The sequence below is a fragment of the Leucopleurus acutus genome (assembly GCF_964270905.1).
Source record: "Leucopleurus acutus genome assembly, chromosome: 6".
In the NCBI taxonomy this organism is placed as follows: Eukaryota; Metazoa; Chordata; class Mammalia; order Artiodactyla; family Delphinidae; genus Leucopleurus; species Leucopleurus acutus.
In genome coordinates this window covers 85,434,482-85,456,933 of record NC_139149.1, presented here as the reverse complement: position 1 = coordinate 85,456,933, position 22,452 = coordinate 85,434,482, and the positions used below count along the sequence as shown (strand labels likewise).

The 22,452-nt window shown below is 43.8% G+C and overlaps 1 protein-coding gene across 1 annotated transcript in view; it reads right to left on the bottom strand.

The window, feature by feature from the left end:
• The window catches only part of KIAA2012, a gene marked incomplete at both ends in the record, with an annotated part of 116,581 nt that overhangs the window by 65,234 nt on the left and 28,895 nt on the right, over positions 1–22,452 (bottom strand). The window contains 3 exon segments of the mRNA XM_082840707.1: positions 5,185–5,253; positions 16,514–16,624; positions 19,014–19,184. Coding sequence (XP_082696833.1) covers positions 5,185–5,253; positions 16,514–16,624; positions 19,014–19,184 — 351 coding nt within the window.

The following is a 22,452-nucleotide window of genomic DNA, read 5'->3' as shown; positions in this document are numbered from 1 at the left end:
AAAAGCTGATTCTTTGAGAAGATAAACAAAATTGATATATCATTAGCCAGACTCATCAAGAAAAGGAGGAAGAGTGCTCAAATCAATAAAATTAGAAATGAAAAAGGAGAAGTTACAACAGACACGGCAGAAATACAAAGCATCCTAAGAGACTACTACAAGCAACTCTATGCCAATAAAATGGACAGCCTGGAAGAAATGGACAAATTCTTAGAAAGGTATAACCTTCCAAGAGTGAACCAGGAAGAAATAGAAAATATGAACAGACCAATCACAAGTAAGGAAATTGAAACTGTCATTAAAAATCTTCCAACAAACAAAAGTCCAGCACCAGATGGCTTCACAGGTGAATTCTATCAAACATTTAGGGAAGAGCTAACACCCATACTTCTCAAACTCTTCCAAAAAGTTGCAGAGGAAGGAACACTCCCAAACTCATTCTATGAGGCCACCATCACCCTGATCCGAAAACCAGACAAAGATACTACAAAAAAAAGAAAATTACAGACCAATATCACTGAGGAATATAGATGCAAAAATCCTCAACAAAATACTAGCAAACAGAATCCAACAACACATTAAAAGGATCATACACCATGATCAAGTGGGATTTATCCCAGGGATGCAAGGATTCTTCAGTATATGCAAATCAATCAACGTGATACACCATATTAACAAATTGAAGAAGAAAAACCATTTAATCATCTCAATAGATGCAGAAAAAGCTTTTGACAAAATTCAACACCCATTTATGATAAAAACTTTCCAGAAAGTGGGCATAGAGGGAACCTACCTCAACATAATAAAGGCCATATACAACAAACCCACAGCAAACATCATTTTGAATGCTGAAAAACTGAAAGCATTTCCTCAAAGATCAGGAACGAGACAAGGAGGACCTAATGAAACTTAAAAGCTTTTGCAGGGGCTTCCCTGGTGGCGCAGTGGTTGAGAGTCCGCCTGCCGATGCAGGGGACACGGGTTCGTGCCCCGGTCCGGGAGGATCCCACATGCCGTGGAGCAGCTCGGCTCGTGAGCCATGGCCGCTGAGCCTGTGCGTCCGGAGCCTGTGCTCCACAACGGGAGAGACCACAACAGTGAGAGGCCCGCGTACCACAAAAAAAAAAAAAAAAAAAAGCTTTTGCACAGTAATGGAAACCATAAACAAGATGAAAAGAAAACCCTCAGAATGGGAGAAAATATTTGCAAATGAATCAATGGACAGAAGATTAATGTCCAAAATATATAAACAGCTCATGGAGCTCAATATTAAAAAAACAAACAACCCAATCCAAAAATGGGCAGAAGACCTAAATAGACATTTCTCCAAAGAAGACATACAGGTGGCCAAGAAGCACATGAAAAGCTGTTCAGCATCACTTATTATTAGAGAAATGCAAATGGAAACTACAATGAGGTATCACCTCACACCAGTTAGAACGGGCATCATCAGAAAATCTACAAACAACAAATGCTGGAGAGGGTGTGGAGAAAAGGGAACTCTCTTGCACTGTTGGTGGGAATGCAAATTGATAACAGCCACTATGGAGAACAGTATGGAGGTTCCTTAGAAAACTAAAAATAGAATTACCATGTGACCCAGCAATCCCACTCCTGGGCATATACCCAGAGCAAACCATAATTCAAAAAGACATGCACCCCAATGTTCATTGCAGCACTATTTACAATAGCCAGGTCATGGAAGCAACCTAAATCCTCATCGACAGATGAACAGATAAAGAAGAAGTGGTACATATATACAATGGAATATTACTCAGCCATAAAAAGGAACAAAATTGGGTCATTTGTTGAGACATGGATGCATCTACAGACTGTCATACAGAGTGAAGTGAGTCAGAAAGAGAAAAACAAATATCGTATATTAACACATATATGTGGAACCTAGAAAAATGGTACAGATGAACTGGTTTGCAGGGCAGAAATTGAGACACAGATGTAGAAAACAAATGTATGGACACCAAGGGGGGAAAGTGTCGGGGGGGCGGTGGTGGTGGTGTGATGAATTTGGCGATTGGGATTGACATGTATACACTGGTGTGTATAAAACTGATGACTAATAAGAACCTGCTGTATAAAAAAAAACAAATAAAGTAAAATTAAAAAAAAAAAATCCAAGGGGAAAGTGAAGTGTAGAGAGGTGTTGAGTTGTGATCCCCTGGAAGACTGTTGGAAGATTCTCTGTCTCCTATTCTCTCTGTCGTGTGTGTGTGTGTGTGTGTGTGTGTGTGTGTGTGTTTATGTGTTTGTGCGTATGTGCTTGTTTGAGGGTCTTCTGAATATCTAAATTTAAAAATAAATAAATAAATAAATTGCTCTTTGAACTCAATTCCAGGGGTATCTGGTATTTTCAGAGTAGTGTTATATCCATTTTCTTACAAACAAATAGGGAGTGTTAAGCTCAAAGAGATGTAAGAATTTTTTGTTAAGGTCTTTGAGCAAATCAAGGGAACAGATAAATTTCCTCTATTCTAAGCCCTGCAGCAGGTATTCTGTGCTTATATGGGTAGTCCCATTGCAATGGGGAGTTATTTAATAGATATAGATTTTCAGTTTTGCAAGATGAAAGAGTTCTGGAGACTGGTTACACAGCAACATGAATCTACTGAACACTACTGAACCATACACTTAAAAATTGTTAAGATGGCAAATTTTATGTTATGTGTATTTTACCACAATTAAAAAAAAGATGTTAGGGGATAGGAGGAGATGAGGAATTATGCTCCAGACAAAGGGAACTGTGTGTTCAAAAGCTTGGAAATGAGAAAGAGATTTGCATTAGCCTAAGGTCGTTTAGTTACTAGGAGTAGAGAAGACAAGGAATAAAAGTTTTATTTCCCTTTCCTGGATATAAAGCTTGCCATGGGGCAATTCTGAAATAGCTCAAGTTTGTCTTTGTCACTTTACCATTTCCCTTTATGTTCTTTGCTCTGTGTGCCTCTTTTTCCATATAGCTAATATTCTTCTGTTCATACAAGCCCTCCAGGGTACCCCAACAGGCAGGTATGTTTCAACCCTTAAGACTCTACTTACTCCCAAATTATCCACTTCTGTTCCCATCCCATCAGAATTTTTAGTCCCTCAGAGCAGCTCTTCTCAGCTAGGTTGCAAGAGGACAGCCATCTGATTTAATACATTTTTACTGAAGTGTGAATGATTGGTAGCTTCTCAGAAGTATCAGCTTTTTAAGAGACTACTTCAGAATTCAAAGTGAATCTATTATTAGTGAGACTTTAATAGGAGAATGAAGTGAAATTGTACCATTTTCAGCCATATTAGGAAGGATATTTTTGGTCTGGAGAGCTACCCTGTAAACAGGCCTATCTGGCTTGATAATCTGTCTTAGGAGTTTGGTTCTTCCAAACTGTTTCTACTGGGTTTCAGCTTCTCCCCATATCTCTAAAAGTTGCAAATCATTTTCAGTGTTACCCACAAAAGGGTGTCTGATGCTAAGTAAGGGGAATTGGAGGGACAAAAGGATGTGCAACAGAAGTCATTTATGAGTATGAGTTATTATGAAATCAGGAACTTCCTAAAGTCTCACATATTGTCAGATGGAAATGTGCCTGTTTATTATTTTTTAATTTTATTGAAGTATAGTTGATTTACAATGTTATGTTAATTTCTGCTGTATAGGAAAGTGATTTGGCTTTTTGTGTATATATATATATATATATATATATATATATATATATATATATATATATTCTTTTTCATATTCTTTTCCATTATGGTTCATCACAGGATATCGAATACAGTTCTCTGTGCTGTACAGTAGGACCTTGTTGTTTATCCATCCTATATATAATAGTTTGCATCTGCTAATCTCAAACCCCCAATCCTCCACCCCCAACCCCGCCGTCCCTTGGCAACCACAGGTCTGTTCTCTGTATCTGTGAGTCTGGGAAACGTCCCTGTTTAGATTGATGTCACCATGCATAGTGGTAAAAATGTAGGTTTCTACGGTTCAAATCCCAGCTTCACCACTTAGTTGTGTGACCTTGGGCTAGTTCCTTAACCTCTCTGAGCCACACTGTCCTGGATGAAAAGTGAGGATAATAATATAATTTACCTCATATCATTGCAATGAGGATGAAGTGAATTAATGAATGTAAAACACTCAGCACAATGTTTGGCATGGAGCTAGATAGCAATGATAGTTATCATCATCATCGTCATCTCCTTCGCTGGTGGGCTCCTATTAAGAGCTGCTCCGGCCCAATTCTAGCCAACAAGTGAGAATGAACAGAAATGACCCTGAAACTCTTCGCACCACGGTCAGGATGTCCACCCAAGGAGAATGATGAGAGGGGTAACGCAGAATGCTGGGCTCCCAAGTATTTCTCTGCTTACATATTTTGAGATTGGCAAGCATTTGATGGTGCCCTCTCTCCTTCTAGTTTTGCAGTCTCTAGCAAAACCAGTGCCCTCCACCCAGCTCTGGCTCCAGCCCTCGATCTGTGACCTTGTTTCCTGTTGCTATAGCAGGTCTCTCATGCAGGATTCATCATTGCCTGCCCCAAAATAAGCAGTGAGGAAGACCACACACATTTCTCTATTAATGAAAGACTATTTTTAGGAGGGAGAGAAAGTCTTTACATAATTCGTCCTTTACCCCTGGTTTGAAGCAGAAGCAGCAGTGGCAGTGGGTGGAGGATGAGCTACACTCTCAGCTTGTGCTTATTTCTCCATGGGGGGAATGAAATAGCAAAGGAACCTTGGACGAGGCAGAACTGGCCTCAGTCCTCCATTTAGAATACAAGCCCGAGAGTCTTTTCCAGATAGCTTTCTAGTTTGTGGATGTGCAGTTTGAACTGTACACAACTCTGGGAGACAATGCTCACTTCATTACAATGTGAGTTATGCACGGTATGATCTGCGAAACCCACAGGACATCTCTGCAAGTTTCCTTCCGGGGCCAGCTCAGCACAGGCATCTGGGTCGACTTTTCTTCTTTCTCAGACCACAGCACACAGGGCTGCCCATGAGTAACTCTTGAGGATACTCCATTTCTCAGGCTCTCCAAGAAATGAATCTTCTTTCCTACTTATTAGTATATTTGGGGAGAAATTGTGTGTTTCTGGAGGTCTGGGTATGAAATAACATGTATGTGAGTCAAATAACATAGAGGAGAAGTAGAGGTGACTCTGTTGGGGAGAATCTTACCTTTCAGAAGATGTTGAATACTAGACTCCTCCTCTCCACGGCTGGTATTTGAATTGACAGATTCACAGGCTGAAAAACAATAAGGGTTTTACCTGAGAGTGTGGAAAAGTCTTGAAAAAGAGCTATTCCTTACCCCTAGACAGGGGAAAACAAAGTAGATGGCTTGATGCCTAAGCCTCATAATGAATTAGATAGTTTTGAAAACCCTTAGATGCTATCATGGAGGGAAGGTTGATCTAGGATTTAAAAAACATTGAAGAAAATAATATTTTTATTTATTATAAGATGTTTAAGGGTGAAACCCTGCAGGTACTGTGATGCTTAAGTTCTGAGAGGAGAACTTTTGACAGAACAAGAGCATGAAAGAGTTAATGCCTGACACCCGCTGTGAGGAGATGTCCAGATTTGAACAGGAGATGTGCTGCGGGACCCCAGTGCGTGCAGCGATGAGGGGGGGGATAACAGACAAACGTGAGGAGCCCCTGCTTCCAGCTGTAGCGCAAATTCAAGGGTTGGACCAGGGAGACAGGAGGGATTCTAGCCCATCTGAATCTAGCCAGAAAGATAGGCTTTTGCACAGCCCTGAGGAATTTTTTTTGCAATCTCTTAGAGTCACTTTTGATGAGAATCGTTCTCCTAGCTGTCCTTGTCCGTCAAAAGGAACACTAGTTAAAATAATGCTGTTTTAATGGCTGAGGAGAATTAGGATGACAGACCAGAGAAAGATAGTTAGGGGAGAGGTAATAGATAGCAAGGAGATAAGCTGAGTGAATCTGAAATGGAGGAATGGCTTTTTTTTTTTTTTTTTTTTTTTTGCAGTACGTGGGCCTCTCACCGTTACAGCCTCTCCCGTTGTGGAGCACAGGCTCCGGATGCGCAGGCTCAGCGGCCATGGCTCACGGGCCCAGCCGCTCCACGGCATGTGGGATCTTCCCGGACCAGGGCACGAACCCGTGTCCCCTGCATCGGCAGGCAGACTCTCAACCACTGCGCCACCAGGGAAGCCCAAGAGGTATGGCTTTTAATGAGAAATTTGGTGTGTGTGTGTGTGTGTGTGTGTGTGTGTGTGTGTGTTTGCGTGTGTATGTCAGAGAGACAGAGGTATGAGAGATCAAGGAGATAGAAATAGGGAGGAAAAAGGTCAGAGGGAATCAAATATATCTGAAAAAGACTTTGAGATCTAACTACCCCCCCAGCTCATTTCCAAGTACATGTATGTATGTATGTGTATATATTTATGCTTCATCATCTCATTAATGATAATACATATACTAGAGACATTGCCAAAAGAGAATGTTTGGTTTTACTGATTTGCTAAAGTGGGGGCTTGGAGAAGCCTGCTCCTTGGTGCTTTCCCACCTTCGTGTGCACACAAGCAGCCACGTGCACACATGTAACTTAGGCTGAGCAGGGCAACTTGGGATTCTGAGAAGCAACACTGGAGAGAGAAAAAGCCATAATTAGTGTTAATTGTTGACCTTACAGTTCAAGAATAGATGCTCTGGAGAATGGGAAAGGAGAACAAACATTAATTATTGAGTAGGGACCTTGGAGACAGACACTCTGGATTAAAAAGAGAGAGATAAATTGCATAATGAATGTTAATTTTCCCTCAAAGAATTGAGTGGTCGGTGGTTGGAAGGGAAAAAGAGGCTAAAACAATCATGAAAGAGAAAGCTCAATGTGTGTCGGGGTGAGAGGGTGCAGGAGGGTTATACAAACACTCTCCATCACTGCTTACTGCTTTGCCTCTTCCTTACAGCTCCCAAGTATTTGCTATCAGGGTTTTCCTTAGAACTCGTATTATTTACCACAGTTGTGGGTAAATACTGCTGGGGAGCTCAGCCACTTCCCCAAGAGCACATAAGCCTGAAAACAGCCACAGTGCATGACAAGCTGAGAGGCACTCCGCACTGGAATTTATGTTTTATGTGTGTCGGTGGGAGTTTGACTTTAAGTAAAAGGAGTACTGGAGCTGAGTGCCACATGGGAGAGGGCTGTGGTCCTGTGTGTGCCGCGGTGGGGTGACTCGGGCTCCAAGGCCTTGACTGTTGTTTTATCTTAATTATTGTACACAAGACACCCTGAAAGTCATCCTCTTAGCTGAAAGTGAAAACAGAAAAATGGTAGTTTGAGTAGAAAATTGGAGATGAGAATTGTAGCCAATTTTGTAAAGAGACACTATAAACAGGTTTGTCACTGGTTGCTCAGAGTGCTGGGTGGGCTCCCCACATCCAGTCGGCGGCCCTGGGGATTATCCCTTTGCCGCGTCTCCTGCGTCTGCCCACTGCCTTCCATCCAGGCCCTGGTCAGCTGCTGTCTGGTTGATTCTACAGTAGCCTGAGCACTCGGCCTTTTCTCTTGCCTATTCCTGGCACACAGGGTGGGTTGCATGGCATCCTTCCTCAAGCACCTGTGACTTCTTGTTGCCTAAAAGGCGGCATTTCAGCTCTATCCTGGCACACAAGGCCTTCCCTGGCCTGGTCCTGGCCTGCCTTTCAGCCCCATCTCCCCCCATAAAGCCCCTCCACGGGGCAGTGCCCTCCACGGGGCAGTGCCCTCCACGGGGCATTCTCACAGGCTACTCATCATTTCCCGCATGGACTCTGCTTTCTTATCTCTTTGCCTTTGTTCATGCTGGTCCCTCAGCTGGTCATGTCTTTCTCTCTTCTCTGTTTATCCACTTTACCAGTTTCTTTCTTTGTTTTATTTTTTATTTAGTTTTTACTTTGGGCTGCACTGGGTCTTAGTTGCGGCATGTGGGATCTTTTAGTTGCAGCATGCGATTTCTTAGTTGCACCATGCATGCGGGATCTAGTTCCCCAACCAGGGATTGAACCCAGGCCCCCTGCATTGGGAACACGGAGTCTTACCCACTGGATCACCAGGGAAGTCCCTCTTTTTTTTTTTAATAGAATTTTGTTTATATTTATTTTAAAAAAATTTTTGGCTGCGCCTTGAGGCTTTTGGGATCGTAGTTCCCCAACCAGGGATCGAACCCAGGCCCCAGCAGTGAAAGCACCAAGTCCTAACCACTGGACCACCAGGGAATTCCCTACCAGTTTCTTTAAAGTCAGTACAAATTGAGATTCCTCTGCAAAAATCCGTCCTCGTCCCCCAGGTTAGAATTCATCGCTCCTTCCTTGGAGGCCCCTGCATCGTGTTGTTGAGATCTCGGTTACAGCACTCATCTCATTCTGCCTTGCAGAAGAGTCAGTTGCTTGTGAATTTTTTCTCACAGGGGCTGTGAGGTTCTTGGGGGCAGCAGCCACAGGGCCCGGGGTTGAGCCCTGGGAAGTGGGAAGAAAAGAGCACAGTATCTGGGATACACGGGCCTGGGAATGAATAAGCTCAGCTGCTCACCAGGTGTGATCAATGTGCACAAGGGGGTTAACCTCCTGTGTTTCAGTTTCCTCACCTGTGGTATGTGAATGAAAATACTCCCTTCAAAGGATTATTGGATGATAGAATGAGATGACACATGTGCTTGAGCATGTTTGCTCTTGATATCAACATCCTTCTGTTTCCCTTGAACATGGTAGGCGTTCTGTCCATTTGATCTAAAGAGTCAGACACGATATTATGGGTCTTCTCTCTTTTAGGTCCAATGATATTTTATATTGGAATTTTACTTAATACTTTATTATATACTGCACGTATGATCTGGTTTGGTTGTCACAAAGCAATGCAATCTAGGATGGGAGGTATTATTATAGATGCATTTTTTTTGGTGCTTTTTTCTTTTTATTGTGTTTTCAAGGGAGAAATATATCATCTATTTACAAAATAGCTCTTGAAAAATACGAGTACAGATACTATAAAACAAAGCAAACTCTAGTCACGAGACACTATGTACATTATGCAAAAGCAACAGTCTGATCTCCAGGTTATGAAAACTAGAATTAAAATGTCACTACACAGAAAAGGTCCAAGTTCCCAGCTTGGCAAAACTTGGGTGCAGTTACATGAAACATTTAATAAACTGAATTCTTTTTCCCCAATGTGTAAACAAAATGACAAGACTAAATCTGTGCCTGGCAATTTCAATCTAATCTGAAGCTACACAGAACACACAGACACCTTGTAGACTTCACCTGTTAGTCTGACCATCTTTTCTTTTTAGGTGGTAGGAGGAAGGGCAAGGTGACTGTACAGAGCAAAGATGTGGGAAGTAGAAATACTGTACCCTAGACATTACAGAGTATGGTGAAAAGAAAGCCTCACTTAATGCATAGCCTAAGGGGGGAAAGACTACACTCCAACTTTGGGAAATTAATTTAGAAGGATAGGGCAAGAGTTTAAGTAATTGCAGTTTAAAATGAAAAATGCACGTGTGATAGAATGGAGCACAATGGAGGATTCAAAAACATGCTCATCAGAAAAATCTGTTAGATTTGCTTTGTCCAGATTAAGAAAGAATATATAGTTGCATTGTATGCTGTAACAAAGAGACTCAGAAAGATAAACATGTATTTCTGTTTCAGGTAAGAGTCTAGAGGGAAGGGGGTAGCCCAGGGTAGCTCTGCTTCCTGAAGGTATCTGGGCACTGTGCTTCCTTATATCTTATGGCTTCATCATCCCCTAGAGTATTCCCCTCTTCCACGTGGTTGAAGCTATTTCACCACTACAACCAAGTCCAATGGTTTCCTTTTTTTAAAATTAAAACAAATTTTTTTTGTGTGTGTGGCTGTTTTGGGTCTTCATTGCTGCGCGTGGGCTTTCTCTAGTTGTGGCGAGCGGGGGCTACTCTTCGTTGTGGTGTGCGGGCTTCTCATTGCGGTGGCTTCTCTTGTTGCAGAACCTGGCACGCAGGCTCAGTAGTTGTGGCATGTGGGATCTTCCCGGGCTTAGTTGCTCCGCGGCATGTGGGGTCTTCCCGGACCAGGGATCGAACCTGTGTCCCCTGCATGGGCAGGTGGATTCTTATCCACTGCACCACCAAGGAAGTCCCCAGTGATTTCCTTTTAAGGAAATGACCTGGAAGTCACACAAGTTACTTCTGTTCACATTTCATCAGCCACATCAGTTATATGACCATACCTGGCTGCAAGGAAGGCTGGGAAATATAATTTCTAGCCAAGTAGCCATGTGTTCAACTAAACTTCAGGGTAGGGGATTCTGCTAATAACAGGAGTAATGGAAAAATGGATATTGGGGAACAAGTAAGTCTTTGCTACTGACAGTTTCAATCAATATTTATGGGCAACGTTCTGGGAGTACCTATGATGTTCTCTGGGATATTCAGAAGTCGAGGAGGGGGATCTATCCATAGGAGATCTTGGAGGAGGATGAAGAAAAAGAGTAAAAAAGGTAGAGGAAGTAAGGGAGTGCCTGGTGAGAGACCCAGGTAGTAAGAATTACTGCTGACCTAAGATAGTAGCAATCAATGTGGGCTGAGGTGGTCAGGTGAGGTGGTACAATGAAGGTGGGCCTGCAGCTAGTCCTTGAAGCCTAGAAACCTGGACAAGAAGGCCTAGAGGCAGTAAGTTCTAGTGAGAAGCGCTTTGGCCTAAGTAGGTGCAGGAAGATCTGGGTTTGAGCCTTAGATTTGCCGCATAGAAGCTGTGTGACTTTGAGCAAGTCACCGTACCTCTCTGGGCCTCAGTTTCCTTATCCATAAAAGGAGAGTTTTCAAACTGTGGTCTCATAGTTCTAGTGACTGCATAGACCCCACAGCCAGGAATCATTTCAGGAGGGAAAGAATTAGCTGGGCTCTGAAGAAGTTGTTGGGGGACACAGTCAGACCATCCCTACTTTAACCAGGCAGCTCTGCTTTTATCCATTTCATCTATAGGTGTCCTCAGAAAGTCTGTCTGATAAAATGCTTCCCCTGCTTAAATGCTGATGAAGGTGATGCCTACATTCCATCTCAACTCTAAGGTTCTCTGGAACAGAAAAAATGCGAGGGAGGTAGAATTTACAGCTTTACAGGCTCGGTAAGAAACAATGTATGTACATGTGCAAAAAATAAAGAGGAATTAAATATTCTTCAACACTTCATATTGACTTTTTTCTTAAAAAAAAAGAATTTTCAGCGGATTCAAAGAGAACTATTATTTTTGACATTTTTCTTCTTTGGAAGGCATAAAGTGGCGATAATATCACATTTTCAGCCAAATACGAGGGAGGGGAGTCTTTGTACTTGTAGGAATCATGAGAGGTTTCTGTCAAAGGAAAGAAGACTCCCCAGTGGTTTTTAGTGGCTCTCTGCAGGTGGCCATCAGAACACCTTCCAATGTGCGCTGCTGATGCGGTGCTGGGTTCACTGCGGTGAGGGAAAGAACCCCGCTTCCCTCTGAAGTCCTGACAAACAGAGCTATCACTGCCCTGTGGTCCATGTGACAGACCCAAATTAGCCCCATGCCGAGCCTCATGGGAATCCCCCATAACTTCTGCAAGGGGAGGAGAGTATATGGGTCAGGACTCCGTGGAGAACAGAAACCACCAAGGTATTTTAAGAAGAAATGGAGCTACTATAGAGAACTTGGTGCTTACAGAGTTGCTGCAGCAACTGCCTCTTGACAGTCTTCACGAGCTTGCTGCCAGGGTAAGTAGCCAAAGTGCCTTTGCCTCACTCCTGCCCTTCAAATCTCATGCAAATGCATCTATTTGGCAGAACTGCATCTGCATCCCACCCCCTAACTGCAAAGGTTATCTGGGAAATGTAGTTTTTAGCCTTCCAGCCTTTGCAGTACAGGAGGGCACTGGAAGGAAATGCTGGGTACCAAGCAACCATATCCAGCTGTGTTTTTCTTTATTTCAACATCTGAGAACTGGTAAATCCACCAACATGATTGCGTATGGATTATTAACAAACACTGATTGGGCAAAAGGGCCTTATTGCCACCCAGGCTTCCTCCTACCTTCCTCTACTTCTTTTTACCTGGAGATGGAGGCATTGTGGACTCAGTGATTCAGAACTGATGTTTGGAAAATGAAAGCAAGAACAGGCATGAATTATTGAATGACTGAGATCCTGCTTCAGGACTTAGACAACAGAACTGCTCTACGGAGAGAGTCTCCTTGGGAAAGGGGGTTATTTAGTAACATACAGCATTACAACTGGAAAGAACCTTAGAAATAATGTTTAGTATTTTCCAAAGTGTGTTCCAAAAACTAGTTAGATGCACATAATGCTTTACTAAAAACAAGAAAGAATTCAGTGGTCAAATAAGTTTGGGAAGCATTGCATGTCCTCATCTTGAGGAACCATAATCCATATTAACACAGCAGAGGCTCCTGCAGTAAGGAATGTGCTTCGCTTCAGCTTACTGGTTTCCAACTTATTTGGCCTCAGAACTTTTTTTTTTAACAGAACGCCTGGTAACCTTCTGAGGACTTGGAGTTCTATGGGATATACACTGGGAGGATTGGATCTAATCCCAGTTCCTCTTTCTCCATGTGGAGAAGCTGAGCTCCAAAGCAGTAGATTTATTTGCCAATGATCACAGAAATCAGGGTGGTAGAGCTGAGAATAAAACCCAAGACTTTGGATATTTAGTCCAAAGTTCTTTCTTCTTCTTCACGCTGTCTCATCTAATGGACTTCTTCATTTTTTTAAAAAATTAATTTATTTTATTTTATTATTTTATTTTTGGCTGCGTTGGGTCTTTGTTGCTGCAGGCAGGCTTTCTCTAGTTGCGATGAGCAGGGGCTACTCTTCGTTGCACTGCACATGCTTCTCATTGCGGTGACTTCTCTTGTTGGGAGCATGGGTTCTAGGTGCGTGGGCTTCAGTAGTTGTGGCACACGGGCTCAGTAGTTGTGGCTCGTGGGCTCTAGAGCACAGGCTCAGTAGTTGTGGCTCACGGGCTTAGTTCCTCCACTGCATGTGGGATCTTCCCAGACCAGGGCTCGAATCCCTGTCCCCTGCATTGGCAGGCAGATTCTTAATCACTGCACCACCAGGGAAGCCCTGGGCTTCTTCACTTTTAAATCTCTAGGCATCTTTACTAAAGCAACAGCTGCTGAGAGAAAGACTACTCAAGGAAAATCATACTTTGTCAAATATCCCACCAACATGGAAGGATCCTTTTACCCATGAGTTCCCACAACCAACGTTATCACAAATGACAAATGGGGAGAACACAGAGAAAGTCAACCACTTAGCATATGTTTGCCCCCAAATAATCAGTGTTTTGAGATCAGCTGGGATATTCTTGGACCCTTCATTTTTCTGTTTACCAAATTGTAGACCATCAGGAAATGACACCAGTATATTATCTATTATGAAAACAAATTACGCCCAAATCTAGTGACTTAAAGCAATAAACCTTTACTATATCTCACATAGTTTCTATGGGAATCTGGGAGGGGCTTAGGCCTGTGATTCCGGTGCAGTCTCTTGTGAGGCCGCAGTCACAATGCCAATCAGGGATGCAGTCATCTGGAGGTTTCCCTGGGGTTGGACCATCTCAGAAGTCACACACTCTCACTTCTGTCATATTCTATATTTATCAGAAGTGAGCCACTATGTCCAGCACACACTCAAGGGGAGGAGAATTGGGCTCCCCCTTTTGAAAGAACAAGTGTCAAAGAATTTGTAGACATATTTTAAAATCACCATACCAAGAAAGAGTTGCAAGAGAGAAGGATGCTAATTAAATGACCAAAAAACAAGGCAAGTTTTGGGGGTAAAAATCCTTTTAGGACAAGAGCAGGTGTCAACTGGAAACTCTGAAAGAGATGAAGAATTTAAATTTGCATGGGACCTGGAGTCCCAAACCGAACCACTGGCACAGACATTCTTGAGCTTCTTGGAATAAAGAACTTCTGAATAAAAGAACTTCTGAAAGAAAACTTCTGTTGCTGCCACTGTGACTAGGAGAATAGATGAAGGATTTGAATCAAGGATAAGCAACTCCAATGTTCCAATGTTTTGACTTGTATCCTTCCAAGTTAAATTTTCCTTTCTTAAGCCTTTGAATTTTCTAAGTGTTGCAATATCCCAACGTGACCAAGAGGGTCGAATTCCAGCTCAAGTCTTCACATCTTTTTTTTATTCTTCTGAAGGTTTATACTCATTCTTCTATGCTATCTGAAAGCTAGATATCATGATCTAATTGCTTAAGAATTTATTTCCAAGTAGATGCTGGCAGAGTCTGAAAGTCTCAGAATGATCAGACAGATCATATTTCCACTTTAACTCAAGATTTTTTAAAATTAAAAAACAACTATGATCCCCCCCAAACTTTCCTTTATGGCACCTGGGGTATTCTGTCCACGCATTTCTTGGACATATGATAAAGATAAGAGGATCTCTAGGACTCTTCTAATATATTTGGGAGCTAAACAACAAACGGATGCATATAAATACAGTAATCACAAAAGTGGGATTGAGAGAGAGATATGGGTGAAAGCTATATCGTAGCAGTTCAGTGAGATGAAGTGGATTTATTGAGGAAAATATCCCAGAAAAGATGAACCTTCCCCTGGAACTTAAAATGATTCTAAATATTTGAGGGCAGCTTGGGCAAAGGCTGGGAGATAAGAGAAGGAAGACTGAATGTTTGGGCCATCAGACAGATGAGAAAAGGGTGGGCCTGAATATAGTGGGAGATGAGACTGGAAGAGTAGGGTGGGGATGGTGATCAAGATACATTTGAACAAACAGCTGCAAAGAATTTGGTGTGGGTGGAGGAAATCCTTTGCAGGAGTTGAAAATGTTTTTCAGTATCCTGCTTCCCAAAGCAAAACAAAACAGGGCTTTCCCATTAACAGAGACCCTTAGAAAGCTGGGCCTGTAGGGAGATGTGGGTTAAGGTTCTGCCTGCCTCCCAGGGCCCTATGCAATCATGGTCGAGGCTGGAGGTCCAGCAGCTGTATATGGAGCACAGGCTAGAGAGAGGCCATTGACTGACTGACTGATTGACGGATGACTCATTTGTTCATTTATTCAACAAGCTCACAGTGAATGCCTTTAGGTTTGAGAGGCAAGTGGGATTAAATACATTGTTCATGGGACTAAGACAAGATGGCAGGCAAGTCTCGATTTATTCAGCATAAATTTCATTTCTCTCTTTCTTTTGTGTGGAAATTATTGAAAGATTTTCAATGAACATTTACTGTGATCCTGCTCTGTTTGTGTCAGGAACTGTGCTAAGTGCGGAGGATGCCGAAGTGACTGAAACATGATACTGACGAGATGACAACAAACTTAAACATGTAACTTAAATATTTCCTCTTCTGCTTCTGGCTTTTGCTTTGCCCAAAGGGGAGCTATTTCTCTTGGAAGAGAGTGGACAAATGTGTAGCAGGTGAACAGAATCGTGTTTGCGTTCCAGCTGTTGTACCAGCTGTGTCACAGTGACAGTGGCTTCCACCTGTCTCACTCCTGCTTCCGCCAGTTCAGAACCAAGTTATTTTTATACTCATATCATGGGACAGCCCAGGTGGTGATGGAAGTTATTTAATGCTGGATTTGGAACCGAATGCATTCTGGTTTCTGGAAATCCATGTACTAAATGGCTACTTCCACAGCAACAGACACAACACGTAAAATGCAGCAATAGTCCATAGCTGCTGGTGGTGGAGTCGATCCCCTTATTTTGAAGGAGAGGAGGAACCTTGGACACAATGAAGGGTTGACCCAGAGTCATCTGACAACATAGAGGACAAGCCAGGGCTACTCAAATCTCCTGGCTCTGATTCCATGTTCTTTTTGTTGAGGCAGTCATGACATCACCCACCAAACGAGCGCAGATTTTAATCTCCCTCATTAAGAGACCTGCTGGCTGTACGACTCATGCATACACATCATGATGGTTCCTGGGCGGTTGACACTCATCACCCTCTGACTTCATTTTTTTTTTTCCTTTGCAAGATGGTTATTGCCCAGAGCCAGCATCCCTTTTCCAAAAAGCGAACATGCCAGAAGGATTTTTGGAAACTGCCTTGATATCTGTCAGGAGCCAGATGATTCGCAGCAATGAACCAATACACATAACAAGGATAACTGATTGGATTACCAATTAGCCACCTCCACCTCTGGAGGGTGGTTGGAAAGAAGAGAAAAGGCAGTGTTTAGTTTGGGCAAATACCAAGAGGGCTTTATCATCCTCATCAAGACATCAGCACGGCACATTAGGACTCCTCCAAGCCATTCCATGGGAACGTCTCTCTCCAGATGCTCCAGCAAGAGCAAACTTGCTATGCAGACATTGGGTTATTGTGTCTGAGTTACAGAAGCATCCCTGGGTTCAGCGAGAGGGGAGAAACTGGTTGACTTGCATCTGTTTTTAATGATGTCTCTGCTGCTGGGGAGTTTTGGAAGCTGCAGGTAAAATCTTCCCCCAAGAAAGCGAGGCTGACCTGGGATGTATCATCTTACCTTCACCCGACAGAAGCTCCTTGGTTTGGGTAGGCCTTGGGAGGGACAGGCAGCTGTTTTCTCCATTTGGACCCAGCAAGAAGTGTCCCAGTGTGGGGTCTCTGGATTTTTCTTGAAAATAAGCACAAACATGGGCAGTGTTAGCACCAGTGCAGGGGAGGGAGGCTGAACCTGGACCATGCTCCCTGAATCCCCAGCGGGCAGATGCCGGTGTGCTCAGGAACTTGCCAGGGTGCAGGGCCAGCCCCACGCCTGGGATTCGGCAGAGCAGGGCCAGGGTTCACGCCCCATCATCTGGAGTCAGTGTGGGATGAACAGGGCGGGGCTGCCACAGCCTACGACGTGCCTTCTGTGAAGGTCTAGAAAAGGGGGAATCCTCTGGTTTCAGGCAGCCCTCCAGGCACAAGGTGAACCTGGAGGGGGCACCTTGTGTGAAGGAAAGGGAGCCCCATCCTCCAAGTGTGTGCAGCCCAGCTCCTGGGCACAGGACTCGGTGGTTCCAGCCTCTGCTTCCTGCTCTGTCACACGCCTTTGTGCAGTACTCAGCGGCACAGCTGTGCCCTGTGGTTCAAATGCTGGGACTGCTTAGTGACTCCAAGGGGCTCAGGCCAAGGAGGAGAAGGAAGCTCTATTTCTCTCAGTTGCTTAGAAATATTGAGGGTGTTTCTATAACTTTACCTTCCCCATTTCCAAGGCAAAAAGGTCAGGAGTAGAGCTGGCAATCAGCCACAGTGGATGCTTACAAGTGTGTAAACACACATATACGCAGAGGCATCACACACACGGAAACACACATACTTACACCAAGGTGTGCACTCACACGTACATATATACACACTCACAAGGCACGCACACATATGCAGGTGTGCCTGCAAGGACACACATGTATCACACATGAGGAAGGACACACAGCAACACATGTGTACTTGTTCGCAGGCAGGCCTGCATGCCTGCATAATCACACATACATACACGAGCACACAAGTATACACATGTACTCCCATAGCTATATAAGCACACACATACTCTAAGACACACGTGTGCCCCCATACACACATTCATTTACACACACTCAGCCTACACACTTGAGGCTTCAGGCTGCACTCGTCATAGTCACAGCCCTGGCATTCATTCTAATCAGGTTCTCCTTTTGTAAGGGTGTCTAATTCGGGGTGTGTGTGTGTGTGTGTTTGGTGTGATTTGTTCTGGGCAATGCAACCTCCTAGGAATACCCTTGGTGGTGACGCTACTGTACCTAAAGTTCAGTTCATTAGCTCAAAATTAAGAGAGCATCATTGCCATGCAAATATAAAAGGGAGGAGGTTGTAAGAGAAAGGTTCCATTTGGAAATAGTTTGTAAGTTTCTTTGGAGAGAGAGAGAGAGAGAGAGAGAGAGAATTTGACTTTGACCATTCCAGCCTTAAACAGAGGAGCTGCAAGCACATATGGAATTATTGATCCATGTATTGAATTTATGCTTACAAGGCTTCAAATATAAATAAATGCTTGGGTCGAGGCAGGGGGAGCGCAAGCGAGCAGGATTTAAATAGTGAGGCATCTGTCTCTGAGCGAGCCTGGGATGGGACGAAAGCTGTGGTATCTGTTGTCTTCTTGGTAGCTCTCAGTTGCCACATTCCTCTCGAGTGTGAGCTTCTCTAGGCCCTGAGTGTGATTCTGCTGTTAACAGAGATACTTTGTTCACATTGTCTGGCACCCAAACACACACCAGCTCCTTCATCTGGTGCTCAATCAGAGAAAGCCACCCATCATCCGATGAGGGAGGAACAGCTGATTGGGCTGCACTTTCTAGAAAATGGTTTGTTGGTCTCCAGCATGGCCCCTCCCTAAGGGATTTTCAGGGGTAATTTGGACCCTAAGCAACTTTTGCTTTATGTGCTGCGTTTAGATCAAAGCCCCCATGGAAGCTGTTATTGCACTGTCTTAGTTTCCTCCTGGACTGTTGGCTCTTAAGGATAAGAACTCTGAGTGGGGCTAAGTCAGAGAGGGTGTGGCCCTGCCTGCCTCATCCTTCAGTAGAAATCCAGAGTCCTTTTCTCTCTGTGCACAGGCCTCAGGCTCTGCCCCTGGGCCGGAGGGTGACTCCTCCCCGGGGACTCTTCCTGTTGGCAGCGTCCCCAGGCTCCCTTGCCCCGTGCAGGGTTATGGCTCGGTGTTGAGAATGCCTGGTAAACCCAGGAGCGAGTCTCCCTGATGAGTGCAGGGAGCTGTGTCATCACACGCTGCTGCCGGGAGCGAGGAAAGCACAGAACAGCTTGGCGGTGCCTGTTGGTGCAGAAAACCCTTAAAACATGTACTGACTCTTGAGGAATATGCATGGTGACCGTTAATCCCACTGACAGCATTGGAAACACTGCTGATTCCCTTTTTTCCATGGGGTGGCTTTCAGACAGCTTATGTGTGGCCCTGGAAGATGATTAAAATGAGCCCAGAGCCACAGACAAGCCAAGAGGGTGCATCCGTGCACCCCGGGAGTGATTACCTTGTCCTGCTGCTGGGAGTGCCCCGCCGGCCTGTCTCACATGGTGGGGACCCATGGGGCTGCTGTGGCCTGATGTCCTGGGGCTGTCCAGGCCCCTCTGGCTCTCTGGACCTTTTCTTCCTTCTGTCAGGGACAGTGGTGGAGTGCCCTCCTGGGGTGCAGCATCATCCTCTTCAAAAGCAAAAGGAGAAAAAGTATGAGTGAGAATTTGGATCAGTAAGAAAGTGAAGGAACCTCTTTTCTAATTCTGTTGCTGTGGCTCCTAGTGTCTAGGATCACTTATTCCCCTCATTCTCAAGTTTGTCTCTCTTTTCCAGCCCTGCTAAGGAGCAGAGGCCGGGTATCTCCCACAGCCAAGGTGGGATTATCTTGGCTAGAATAGCAGCCCTACTGTTGGGGAACCTCCAAGAACTGGGAGGAACTGAACAGTGGTTGTTGTTATCCTCATCCTATTGATGGGCTCCTGAGACAGGAGATAGACTAGGGAGGCTGCAAGGTCCTTCCCTAACTGGGGAGACCCCAGCGTTAAAGCTCATGGGACTATTGGCTACAGAGTTCCAACCACAAAGCAATTTTTCTAAGCAGAACCAGTGATCTCATGGCTCCTCCAGGTCATAAAGTACAAAGTAGCCCCTTCTAGATGGTAGTTAGAGGGTAACAGGATGGATGATAAATGCAAAGCACGTCTTGACCTCCATCTTTGTTCTTTCTCCCACTCTTTCCCAAAACAGGCTCTGCTCTAGGAGCTGCTCTAGGGAGGGCAAAACCTAATTTTTAGAGAGTAATCTAAAAGTGATTGGGACCTTGTCTTAATCTCAGAGAGAGTGGTCTTTATTTCATGTTCAACACACTCTTGGTGTTTGTGTTTAAAGGCTGGCTTCACACAGTCTCCAAGTATCACAAGCTACTTATTTACAAAGGGAAGAGGTGTCTTAACAATGGAGAAAGACATCTCTTTAACCAAATAATGAAATTTAACATCACTTATAATGGAACAACTTATAACAAAGGGAATTAATATAAAGGGATATTTTGTGTCCCTTGATGTAATGCACGGAGAAGCACACATCACCAACATGCCATTCTTGCCAAAAATGTTTGATCTGAATCTAATCATGAGGAAACAAACCTAAATTGAGGATAATTCTGTAAAGCAACTAGCCTAAACTCTTCAAAAATGTCAGTGTCATGAAAAATGAGACTGGGGACGTGTTCTAGATGAAAAGATTCTAAAGAGATGTGACAGTTAAATACAATGTATGATTCTGAGTGGAATCCTGGATTGATTGGGGGAAAAAAAAACAACTGTAAGGAATATTACTGGTGTAATTAGAGAAATTTGAATGTGGACTATATATTAGAAAACAGTATTACATCAATGTTAATTTTCTTGAATGTGATAATTGTACTGGGGTTACAAGGAGAATATCCTTGCTCTTGGGAGATACGTGCTGATAAGGGATGAAATGTACAAAGTCTGCAGTTTAGTCTCGGATGGTTCAGCAATAAAATAAAATATGTATGTGTGTATGTGCGTATAAAAAATCTGGCTTCATTTTTATGATATGAGAAGTGAAACAATCCAGAGTTAAGCACGTAAATGGGTCTGTGCAACCTCTGGGGCGATGAGAGTCCCACTTACTAGTTCTAAACACCCTTGCTCCAGGGACCCCTGTGTGAGAAAGATTGCCATGAAAATCTTGCCTCTTTAGACCTTTTTTTTTTTTTTTTTTTAATGCATCTACTACCCAGTTGAGTCACACACCGAACTAACCAAGCTACCAGGGACTTCTTAGCCCAGCTTCCTCCTGGCAGGGTAGCAGAGGATGGACAGGCTCTAGATACTGGGTCCCCAGTGGACATGGCAGCTCAAAACAAGTGGAGGACCGTGTGAGGTGAGCAGCACCAAAGATGAAATTCCCTGGTGTTGCCCATCCCTCCTGGTGGCTCAGGCGGTGCCCCTGACGTTGTGGTGCACAGGGGCAAAGCTGCTTTCTTACCTGTCTGCATGCAGAGTGACCCTTGCCATATGAGGATTAAAAAAAATTATTATTATTTATTTATTATTTATTTGGTTGCATCAGGTCTTAGTTGCAGTATGCGGGATCTTCGTTGCGACATGGGCTTCTCTCTAGTTGTGCCACGCGGGCTTTAGAGCGTGCAGGCTTAGTTGCCCCGCGGCATGTGGGATCTTAGTCCCCTGACCAGGGATCTAACCCGCGGCCCCTGCATTGGAAGGCGGATTCTTAACCAATGGACCACCGGGGAAGTCCCCATATGTGGATTTTTTTTTAAAAAAACTTCGAAGTCTTTAGGATGATTAACTCTCACTTAAGAGATATGGTAAACAAGCCCCTGCCTCAATAATCAAAGGACGTTCTCAAAATGGAAATGTCTCAAGAACAGCCTGATCTGGGTTCATTTTTTTTTTTTTTATTCTGAGAGGCCGTGCAGTATAATGAATAAGAGCACAGATTCTGACACTGGAAGGCCTCAGCTCCAAGCCCAGCAAGGCCACTTATAACTGTGTGACCTCAAACAAGTCACTCATCTCCCAGGGCTTCAGATTTCTGATCTGTGAAATGAGGGTAGGACTGTTGTGAGAAGTAAATGAGATAAGATGTGTTAAAACCTGAGGCCAGTGCCTGTCACTGAGGAAGAACTCCTTAAATATGAACGTTCATCCTTCTACTTCTTCTGATTACCACCACTCAGAGATCACCTAGCATTTGTGATACTGTCATCTTGCCCTTGGGGAAGGAGCTTCAGTTTTGTGAAAATATAGAGCTTTCTAAATATGGCCCATTGTTTCCAACCTATCAACACATAAAAATATACACTTTGATGCACTCATATGTATAATTTCAGATGTTTTGAAAAACTGGAGTGATGCCTTTTGTTGATATTATGAACTTCTCATGAATAGTCCCAAATAGATTAGAAATGAAATTCCATTGGTTAAAAACACGGGAGAAACTATAGAGCGTGCAGCAAATACGTAGTAAGTTTGGTGCTGTTTTACATCTGCAACCAGGAAATATTAGTAGGGGGTTTGATTTAGTGAGTAAGTAACTTGTGAGCTAGACAGGAAGTTGGTTTCACTGCAGCACTTTGGTTAAGGCAGCTGCTGCCTAAGCAGAAGCCATCTTCAAGTGGCCGGGGAGGAGTGGCCTCCCTTCTAGCCTCTTTTATTAAAAAAATTTATTTATTTATTTATTTATTTTTGGCTGCGTTGGGTCTTCGTTGCTGAGCGTGGGCTTTCTCTAGTTGTGACGAGTTGTGGTGCGTGGGCTTCTCATTGCAGTGGCTTCTCTTGTTGCAGAGCACGGGCTCTAGGAGCGCGGGCTCCACAGTTGTGGCTCGCGGGCTGTACTGCACAGGCTCAGTAGTTGTGGTGCACGGGCTTAGTTGCTCCACAGCATGAGGGATCTTCCTAGAT